At 42.0% G+C, this 11288-nt stretch overlaps 1 protein-coding gene across 1 annotated transcript in view; it reads right to left on the bottom strand.

Annotated features, from left to right (window-relative positions):
* Window positions 1–10398, bottom strand: part of SYCP3 (synaptonemal complex protein 3) — a 12782-nt gene extending 2384 nt beyond the window's left edge. The window contains exons 1-6 of the mRNA XM_008056503.1: window positions 10266–10398; window positions 9393–9456; window positions 9186–9220; window positions 6347–6464; window positions 4815–4914; window positions 1385–1483 (exon numbers count right to left, since the gene is read on the bottom strand). Of these exons, the coding sequence (XP_008054694.1) occupies window positions 1385–1483; window positions 4815–4914; window positions 6347–6464; window positions 9186–9220; window positions 9393–9456; window positions 10266–10398 (549 nt within the window). The remainder of the gene's footprint in view (window positions 1–1384; window positions 1484–4814; window positions 4915–6346; window positions 6465–9185; window positions 9221–9392; window positions 9457–10265) is intronic.
* Window positions 10399–11288: the final 890 nt, after the last annotated feature.

Here is an 11288-nt window from a genome sequence, read left to right as displayed (position 1 = left end):
GCCTCAGCCTTCCGAGTAGCTGGGATTACAGGCATGTGCTACCACGCCCGGCTGATTTTTAGATTTATTGTAGAGATGAGATCTCGCTGCCCAGGCGGGTCTCGAACCCAGCGACTCATGCAATCCACTCACCTCAGCCTCCCAAAGGCGCGGGATTACAGGCTGAGCCACCGAGCCTGGCCTTAAGAATTTATAATGGGAAGCTACTGACAGTTTTTCAGGAGGGAAGAGAAATATTTTAGAAAGATAATATGGCAAATCTATGAAGGACAGACTGGAGAACAGAGAAATCAGTTAAGAGTTTTAATAGTACAAGCAGGCTGGGAGCAGTTGCTCATGCCTATAATTCCAGCACTGTGGGAGGCCAAGGTGAGAGGTTTGCCTGAGGCTGCCACGGGTTCAAGGCCAGCCTGGGAAACTTGGTGAGACTTCAAGTTGGTGAGACAATGAGTCAAAAAATTAGCCAGGCAGGGTGGCACATGCCTTGGAAGGCTGAAGTGGAAGGATCGCCCAAGCCCAGCAGGTCGAGGCTGAAGTGGCCGTGAGTGTGCCACTGCACTCCTGCCTGGGTGACAGAGTGAGACTCTGATTCAAACAACAACAACAACAAAAAAAAGTGCCTATAAGTCCAGCACTTTGGGAGGCTAAGGTGAGAGGACTACCTGAGCCTACAGGTTTGAGATCAGCCTGGGCAGCTTGGTGAGACCTCATCTCTACAATAAAAATATATATATATTATCTGGGCGTTGTGGCACATGCCTGTAGTTCCAGCCTCTTGGAAGGCTGAGGCGGAAGGATCGCCTGAGCCCAAGCAGGTCGAGGCTGTGGTGGCTGTGAGCAGCGTGCCTCTACAGCCTGAGCAACAGAGTGAGACTTTGACTCAAAAAAAACAAAAAACAAAAGAAATATTCAATAATTTCAATTGAGTTCTTTCTATTCAACAAACATTGGGTATACAAAAGTAAAACACTACTTAAAAATGATTTACACACTTTGCTTTCAGTTAAAAAGAGAACCATGACTAAAGTGTTAATAAAGTCTGGATTTTATACATGATATGTAGTACTTTTTTAAAGTAAAATTCTCAATTTACCATTTCCAGTTTTGAATAATCCCCACAAAAACCAACAGAATCCTAAAGATACATTTATCACTTAAGTCAGAAACAATGAATTCAACATGGAAAGTAGAGTACCTGCATAATGAACAGTATACCTAACTCTGAATTGTACCCATCTTTAAAATTAAAAAATAAATGCAAAGTACTTAAGAACCTAAAATATACAAGCAAATTGTTTTTCCATAAACCTAAGAAAAGAATTATTTTCTACTAACATGAATACATTATGTTTTAGAATGTACTGTATTACCATATACAACAGACCTTTAAGAACCGCTCATAAAGTTGTCTAATTGTTTTCAGTCTCTGGCTCTGAACAATTCTAGATTGTTGAAAAATCTTTTGTTGCTGTCGAAATATATTCTACAAATATAAAAGAAAAAACCATTAACAATTTGGGTAAAATTTTAAATTTTGCAAAAAAAATTCTGTATTAAAGAGAAATAGCTTTAAAATCAATACTTTTAACATTTTTAACAACTATTACAACCAAGTTTAGATCATTTGTGTTCACTGCTAATATGCAACAGTGTAATAATCCTACCTGTTCTGAACAGGGAAGTTTAACAATATTCACGACGTCTCTTAGTTCTGTGATTTCAATAACCACACAGGTGAGCCTTCAAATAACAGGGTCTTTCAGTTCCTTGATCTGTTCTCTACCAATGATTCTGTCCTCCCCCTTGACTATTCACTTACATATTCATACCCTAGATTTTGTCATTACCAATAACGCTAACCTCTACATGGTATTAAGTCTCATACTTTCTAAGAGATAGGTACTCATTATTCCTTTCATAGATTAAAAAACTGAGGCATAAAGATAAATAATTCGTTTGTGGTTTCATAGCTAGTAACTGCTCAAAACCAGAATTTGATTCCAGTATCCAGGCTCTAACCATTATACATACTGTTTCTTTATACAGCCTAGAATTCAACCACTACTTCCTTACAGCTCCATAATGTATCAGCACCAAGAATCCATTCATCCTACTTTTCATGTCATCCCTATCCTTATATCCTTAATTTCCTCTTTCCTGGCTTAAAATCTGTAGTCAATCATACTTATTTCTTTGCATATAGAGCTTGCCCCATTCTTTTTTTTTTTTTAAGGTGGGGTGCAGTGGCACATTCACGGCCACTCCGGCGTCGACCTGCTGGGCTCAGGAGATCCTTCCACCTCAGCCTTCCAAGTCGCCAGAATTACAGGCAAATGCTACCATGTCGGGCTAATTTTCTATTTGTTGTAGCGACTAGGTCTCGCCAAGTTGCCAGCTGGTCTCAAACTGGCAGGCTCAGGCAATCCACTTGCACTGGCCTCCCCAAGTGCTGGGATGACAGGCTGAGCCACCGAGCCCAGTAAGAAGAGCCACATTGCCCTCTTCTTACGCTGTCACGCTCGCCAGGCCAAACCCCAAACATGGACTCCAACTCTCCAGCCACTCGGCCTGGAGGCAACAACTTTTCTTCCATCTGATGACCTTAATTATTATCACTAAATGAACAGAAGCAATCAAAAGAGAACTTTTAGTCTCCCATCGTCATATCTACTATCCACCTACATGAGTTTGTGTGCATATACTCTACTTTCTCTCCTGTTTCTACTCTATAAAAATAGGATGAACTATCTTTGTAGCTTGCTAAGGCCAGCTTCTTCACACATTCTTGAATGTTTCCTATGCATCTCACACTTCTTCCCATGTCTCATCCATTCTCAACAACTCAGCAAGTCCCACTTTTTAAGTTTTCCCTCTAGATCATTCCTGTCTTCATATAAACATACTATTTCTCCAATCTTAAAAAGCAAAATAACTCTATTCCTTTACTCCTCAGGCTACCACTCCACCTCTTTCTTTCCCATGCTGTCTTACATTCATTATAGACTTTTACACTCCCTTTTCCACCAAAATTATTCTGATCCAGGACACTGATGACCTCCACTTGGCCAATTCTACCTTACTTGGCCTGTAAGAAGCACATGGCGGTTAGTCCTTTTTCCTTTTTAAAAGGCTTTCTTCACTTGGCCTAGAATGGTTTTCTTTCTACCTACTAGTCCACTCATTCTTAATCTTCTTTACTGGTTCCCCTTATCTCCTGAAACTCAACACTGAAATACTCCAGGGCACTGTCCTTGGACTTCTCTTCTGCATTTACAGTCATTCCTTTGATGATCTCATTGTATTCATGGCTTAAATTCTGTCTTTATGCTGAGAATTCCCAACTCTGTATCTTCAACCCATCACTCTCTCCTGAACTTGATTCATATACCAGTGGCCTACTCAACATCTCTCCTTGAATGTTTCATGTGCATCTCAAATGTTTCATGTGCATTTCCCAAACTGACCAACTCCAACTAACCCCAACATTATTTGATATGAACAGTACCTCAGCTCTTAGATAAGAAATGTTTGATCATTACAAACAACATAAGGATGAGATGAAAATGTAGTTAGACCGGGTGTGGTGGCACAAGCCTATAATCCCAGCACTCTGGGAGGCCAAAGCGAGAGAGCTGTCTGAGCACAGGTGTTCGAGACCAGCTTGGGCAACTTGGTGAGACCTTGTCTCTACAATAAATAAACTTAAAAAATTAGCTGGGCATGGTGGCGCACGTCTGTAGTTCCAGCTACTTGGAAGGTTTGGAGGTGGAAGGGTCACCTGAGCCCAGCAGGTCAAGGCTGTGGTGGCTGTGAGTCTGCCATTGCCCTCCAGCCTGGGCAACAGAATGAGACTCCGACTCAAAAAAAAAAAAAAAAAAAAAAATGTAGTTAATGCAGTTATACAATATGTAAATAGAGCTGACTTCCATCTATCATAAGAACGGGCAGGTAGCACAGGTCTGGACATTGAAAGTAGACCATGTTCTGACTACGGTTCTTCCTTAATATCCTTGGGGGACTGGTTCCCGGACCCCGAGAACACCAAAATCTGTAGATGTTCAAGTCCCTTTTATAAAACAGCATAGCATTTGTACATAAAAAATGAACATCCTCCCATGTACTTTAAATCATTGCTAGATTACTTACAATGCCGAATGCAATGTTGTAAATAGGTGTTACACTGTATTTTTTATTGCTGTATTGGTTTTTTTTCCCAAATATTTTTGATACATAGTTGAATCCAGATGCAGAATCCATGAATACAGAGGGCCAACTTTACAATGATTGGTTCAGAAATGAGCAAATGACCCAAACTAGATCAGTGATATTTTCCCAGAGGAATTTTCTACCAGAGCTATTGAGAAAGACTGCCTCAGTCCACTGGGGTTATTAAACTTGTAGTAAGTCAAGGATTGCAACAATAATCTTGCTTTCTACATTGAGACACCTTACTAAGAACTGGCAACAGAACCCAGATAACACTACATGAGCAACCATTCCCTATTCCCATCCAGTTGCCTGAAGCTAAACTACCCCCAAATTCTTTTATAAAAACCAATAATCATTCTTTTGTGACAAGCTGTTGTCACTTGGAAATGCAAGAATCCCAACCAATATAAGAAACAAGGACCAACAGCTTTTAAGAGTATAGTATGTGCCTATCTTCGAGGTTCAGCAGGATTAAAACATATAGTCAGAAATGGTTAAATGGAATCTGGCTCAGAGTCATAAGTCATAATAAAAGGCTAGGTTCTCCATTCCTACTTGAAACTTTGTTATAATAGATTAATTATAAACCTAATCATAATACCAACAATTAATTTTTCTTCTTGTTCCTGAGTTTTCTGTATATCTGTATCCCACTGCTGAAACAAAGTCAGAAACTGCTGATAATAGTCTTGGTAAAGCTTCTGCCTATAAAACATAATAATGAATTATTGTCATATTTCATACCAATATAAAAAAGTTTAAAACAAAATTGAGTTGACATACTATAAAAAACAAAGAACTGCTGATTAAATCTTCTGCTAGGAAACCAAGAAGTAAGATTATGACCTATGCTGATTCCAGATGTATCTTTTTCCTAACAGGCTAATAGAGAAGTGCTGTCACAAGCTTTCAACTCTTAAAAACTAAGGAACTGTGCATATAAATTTTCCAGAAAAATTCATTTTATCTCCAGTTTGATTTTCAATTTTTTCCTACTGAATACAGGCTCTGATAGGACAAACAGACTATGGAAATATTTCACTTGATTTTTCCTCATTTTGGCACAAAAAAGATTTTGTACAAAAGAAGAGTTAAATCAGCTAAAATATACAAATTATGGCCAGGCACAGTGGCTCAGGCCTGTAATCCCAGCACTTTGGGAGGATGAGGCAGAGGGACTGCTTGAGCCCATGAGTTTAAGACCAGCCTGGGACCTCGTCGCTATAAAAAAACCCCATGGTGGCATGGTGGCACATACCTATAGTCTCACCTACTCTGGAGGCTAAGGCGAAAGGATCGCCTAAGCCCAAGAGGTCGAGACTGTGGTGAGCTATGACTGTGCCACTACACTTGATCCGGGTGACGGTGAGACCCCAACTCAAAAAAAAAATGTATTCTATATCTCTGTGTGTGTGTGTGTGTGTGTGTGTGTGTATTTAATGTAAGACTGGCTTTTTTCTACATTGTTGAAAATAGTTAACTATCAGAAGACTAATGGTTTCTATGACATTACCTTTTATTAAATTAGAGTATTTCTAGGATGAATATAAATTACTTTTATAATTTAAAAACCTTGCCTGGCGCAGTGGCTCATGCCTATAATCAGAAATGGTTAAATATAGCACTTTGGGAGGCTTAGGTGAGAGGACTAACCACAGATTCAAGACCAGCTTGAGCAACTTGGCAAGACCTCATATTTACAATAAATCAAAAAATTAGCCAGGCATATTGTCGCGCGTCTGTAGTTCCAGCTACTTGGAAGGCTGAGGCAGAAGGATCGCCTAAGCCCAGTAGGTTGAGGCTACAGTGGCCATGAGTGTGCCACTGCACTCCAGCCTGGGTGACAGAGTGAGATTCTAACTCAAAAAATATATATATAAAAATATAATTTTTAAAAACCTCAATTGTTACCTAAGTGGAGAAAAAGTAATCTTTATTAATTTATAAGAAATATATCTAAATTCAATGAAGGAGTGAGGTTATAGAACTAAAGGATGTACATGTTTAGAAAAATTGAGGCAAATATATTTTCATTAGATGCCAATAAGTAGAAGATGGCAGTATTTTTCATAATTAATTTACACCAATTAATACTGAGAAATGATAAAAATGTTGTGGCTCTAAAAAACAACCTTACCTTTGCTCTTTTTGAGTTTTCCAAAGATATTCTATTTTCTGGTTACTGGTTTTTACAGAAGCCTTGGCGTACATTTCTAATCTTTTTTTCTTGGCAAGAATAGCCTTGTTTATGTCAGCTACATTGAAAATAAAAATTCATTAAATTTAATGTTGAAGAAAAGTATTTTGTTCCCACATAGTTAAGTAAATATGGGTAAATTTTGTTCAACAATATTGGAAAAACATTTAAAATCAAATTTAGAAATAGGCATAATTTCAAAAGACAGAATTGTGTTTTTTTTTCTTTCAGGGAAAATATTCAGTTATTAGTATCCCAATTCTGATTTTCCTAACTGGAGATAATTTTTAAATTTAGAGACAATTTTAAAAGAGCTAATAAATAAAACAAAAGGTCAAGGGCAGACTTTAATTTCCTCATGAGAAAACACTAAAAAAGGTTACATTTTTCTATATGTATAAAATACTCTCCAATTGAAAGGACACATGTAGATGAATTACTGTTAGAACTCATTATATAAAGCACACAAAAAGTACTCTATTAAAAAACAGAATCCTGCTGCACACATGTAATCCCAGCACATTGGGAGGCTGAGGCAGGAGGACTGCCGGGGCCCCAGGAATTCGAGACCAGCCTGGACAACATGGCAAGGCCTCATCTCTACAATAAATCAACAAATTAGACAGGAATGGTGGTGTGCACCCGTAGTCCCAGCTACTTGGAAGGCTGAGGTGGAAGGATCACCTGAGCCCAGCAAATAGAGGCTGCAGTAGCCATGATTATGTCACTGCATTCCAGCATGGATGATAAAGTAAAACTCTGACTATAACATAAAATAAAAACAAAATAATAAAATGAATTTAAAAATCAATAAAATACAAAATAAGAAAAAAAAAAAAACAAACCCCACCAGAATCCAAAAAAGATAAAAATAGTTAAATCAAAGACTAAGAAAACTATTTTTTAAAAATATAGTCAGGCTAGGCACAGTGGCTCATGCCTATAATCCCAACACTTTGGGAAGCTGAGGTGAGAGGACTGCCTGAGCCCACAGGTTTGAGACCAGCCTGGGCAACTTGGCGAGACCTCATCTCTACAGTAAATCAAAAAATTAGCCAAGTCTGGTAGCACACGCCTGCAGTTCCAGCTATTTGGAAGGCTGAGGTAGAAGGTTCGCCTGAGTCCAGTAGGTCGAGGCTTCAGTGGCCAGGAGCATGCCACTGCCCTCCAGCCTGGATGACAGGGTGAGACTCCAACTCAAAAAAAAAAGTTAATGATTATTTTTAAATATACTTTTTACAGCTGGGCTCGGTGGCTCAGCCTGTAATCCCGCGCCTTTGGGAGGCTGAGGTGAGTGGATTGCCTAAGCCCGCGGGTTCGAGACCCACCTGGGCAGCGAGACCTCATCTTGAAAATAAATTTAAAAAGTCAGCTGGGCATCGTAGCTCATGCCTGTAATTCTGGCTACTTGGAAGGCTGAGGCGGAAGGATCACCAGAGCCCAGCAGGTCAAGGATGCAGTGGCCGGGAGCGGCCACTACACTCCAGTCTGGGCGGCAGAGTGAGACTCCAACTCAAAAAAATATATATATACTTTTTACTAAAAGAGGCAAAGACCAAGAATAGAATAATCCCAGCTTAAGAAAACATCCAGATAAAGTCATGAAATACAATTTTAAGTATTTTGGTGAAGCTTTTAATTGATTTTTCACCCCTAAACATTGCAATTTATAAGATTTTTAATTCTTCAAATAATGGTTTGCTAAACATATGCCTTTATGTTATGGATCTATCATAGAAGTAATCTTTCAGTTATCATGACAGAACTGCACAATTTATATAAATATCTCACAATGTCAGTATCATCTATAATCAATTTAGAAGGCAGATTATAAAACAAGCACTTTGTTACCATCAGAGCAAAGGTTTCAAAAAAGACTTGACTATATGAATAATCCATATAAAGGAATCAAATATTGATTCTTTTCTGGAAGTACTAACCCCTATCAAAGCTCATAAAATTGATATTTTACATACTATCTAAAACTTAAGAATTTTTAGACCTGATTATAAATCACTCATAGCTAGCAAAGTTGTCTTTAGTTCTCAAATATATAGTTTATTGATGTAAAAAGAGTTCTCTTAGAGGCTTCAATTTATCCTGTCCTTCCTAAAGAACATAGCAAGTCATACAAAATAACTAAACTGAGAAAATGAAAAACTGACATATACGTACCCAGATGTATGTGTGTCACTTAGTCTGTGAATAAAAGGGTAAAAACTTCTCCCATCCATTTTTCTCCTAAAAGTCCACAGTCCATTAAATTTACAGATATATAAAATAAAAGCACCATTCACATTTTTTTTTTTTTTTTTTTTGAGTTGGAGTCTCACTCTGTCACCCAGACTGGAGTGCAGTGGCCGCTCCCGGCCACCGCAGCCTTGACCTGCTGGGCTCCGGCGATCCTTCCGCCTCAGCCTTCCAAGTAGCTGGAACTACAGGCACGCGCTACAACGCCCGGCTGATTTTTTACTTATTGTAGAGATGAGGCCTCACCAAGTTGCCCAGGCGGGGAACCCGCGGGCTCAGGCAATCCACTCACCTCAGCTTCCCAAAGGCGCGGGATTACAGGCTGAGTACCAAGTCCGGTTACCATTCACATTTTTAACATCGCAGAAGAAGTTAAGTACAGATACATAAGAAGCTAAATCACAAGTACTTATACAAAATCCTATATAAGAGAACAAGCCATTATATGTCTTATAGTCTATGATTAACATTTCCTATTATGCAAATTATGTGGTTTAAAACAATCTTCTGTTTATCTCCTAGAACATACCTCCAAATCTTTGCAGTATATTCTGTACTTCACCCCTGTAAAGAAGTTACATTTTAATAAGTTTTAATTAAGGATCCATCAAATATGCCTGTTTTGGGAAAAACATCACATACCAAGTATTGTACATAAAATACTTGTTAGACAGTCAAAGTAAACTTTCCTTGAAGGACTTTATCTAACAGGCAAAAATTATTTTGAACATGTTACCCCATATCTTCAACTATTCCTGCTGGTCTTTTCTTTCCATGTTTTTCAATTACTGGAGATTTTCCTGTATTGGCAATAAAAAAAAAAAACACCACATTTCTTTTAAAAGTACGTTATTCTGGTAAAGTTTAGTGAAATAATATCTACATCCGGGGGTCTTATAGGCTTTTTCCCAATGTAAGTTTTGGTTTTTTGGGGTTTTTTTGAGCTGGTATCACCCAGGAGAGTACAGGGGCACAATCACACTCTGCAACCTCGACGTTCGGGTGCTTTCTCCACCGCAGCCTCCTGAGTAGCTGGGACCACAGGCCAACACCACCACCACCACCACGCTTGGCTAACAGGCTTTTTTTTTTTTTTTTTTTTTTTTTTTTGTAGAGACGAAGTCTCACCATGCTGCCTGGGCTGGTCTTGAACCCCTGGGTTCAGGCAATCCTCTCGCCTCCGCCTCCCAAAACGCTGGGATTACAGGCACCAGGCCCACATAAGTTTTTAAACCGGACATATAAATGCAATGACTTCCTCTACCGGTCAGATTAAATCAAATCGGTATTCAGGACCATTTTAGAGGGACACTTTTTCCAAGTCTTCGTGGGCGAATGTCACAGGGAGCCATGTCCCGTCCATCAGACATTTGGGAAATGATGACTGCAGAAGCAAGAGATGCTTCTACGGGCTTCTCTAACCCCGGGAGGGGCATACGAGGGCCAAACGGACACCACCAAGTGCCTGGCCCTGCGCGTCGCCGGCTCCTCGTCCGTGAACACCGAGGACGCCAGGGCCCTCCGGATGGGAGGATGCTTCCCGGGCGGCATCACAGCTCGACCGCCGGGGAGCCGAGGGTCGCCGTGCGCCTGCGTCGGATGCCCGCACCTTCGGGAACGTCCTCGTCGGAGGCTCTCGAGTCCTCCCTCTCCGCGGCCTCGAAGTTGTGGGCTCGCGCGCCCGGCTCCTCCCTCGACGGCTTCCCGGGCTTCCCCGACTGCTTCCTTCCGGAGGGCCCCATCCTCGGACGGCTCCGACCTAAAAGACAAGTCTCTCGGCCTTCCGGACCCGAGGCCTCGTTTAACAAACACGGGCGAGACTTTACGCGTCCAAGAAGGTACCAAACTGGGCTTCGTGGAGTCGCCTTTTGACAGTTTCATCGTTCGTGTCTTTTGGATACAAACTTAGCAAAGATGACAAGGACATCTGTCAACTAACAAAAGAGCAGAGGCGAAAGCGCCCCCGGCCCCAAGCTGTGACTGGGCGGCCCCAGGACCCGGAGAGGCGAACCACGGGCAGCCAAACTGGGCACTTCCGGCAGCGCTGTGGGCACTTCCGGCGGATGCTGGGGGGGGGGGCGAGGCGGGGCGCGACGATGGTGGGGGGGAGGCGGGGCGCGACGATGCCCCGGTGAGTCGCCGGACAGGCATAGGCCTAAATAGGGACGTCTGCGAAGTTAATTAAAGTATTCATGGACGTCCCACAAGGAACCCACTGGACCCGCAGGCGCCCTCGGCCCACACCATCTCAGCGGGTCTGGACTGCCATCCCCTCCCTGGCCCGCACACTGCGGGCGAGGCCCTCCCCTCAGCTAGACCCGCAGCCTCCATCTTCCTGTCAGAGGCCCCAGGCAAGGCCAGCAGCCAAGGTCCACCTCACGGGTCAGGGGACGCCTACGCCCTGACACCGGCCCACGCCCGAGAGCCACCCCGGCGGCCGCGGGCCACGGGCACCCAACAGGGCTCACAGGTGCCTGTCCTCCCCCACCTCCCCGCCACCCCCGCCGCACCCGCCCGCCTCGCACCTGACCCGAGGACACCTCTTCGCTGCCGCCAGGCCTCTGAGGCGATTGAGGATTCGCGCGGGAAGAAAGCCAGCCCCCTTCTGCTAGGCGGCTGCTGATTGGCTGGG

The sequence above is a fragment of the Carlito syrichta genome, unplaced genomic scaffold (assembly GCF_000164805.1).
Source record: "Carlito syrichta isolate Samal-C Ts95f unplaced genomic scaffold, Tarsius_syrichta-2.0.1 Scaffold302384, whole genome shotgun sequence".
Lineage (NCBI taxonomy): Eukaryota > Metazoa > Chordata > Mammalia > Primates > Tarsiidae > Carlito > Carlito syrichta.
The sequence above is the reverse complement of the archived record's forward strand: the minus strand, read 5'-3'. Positions and strand labels throughout refer to the sequence as shown.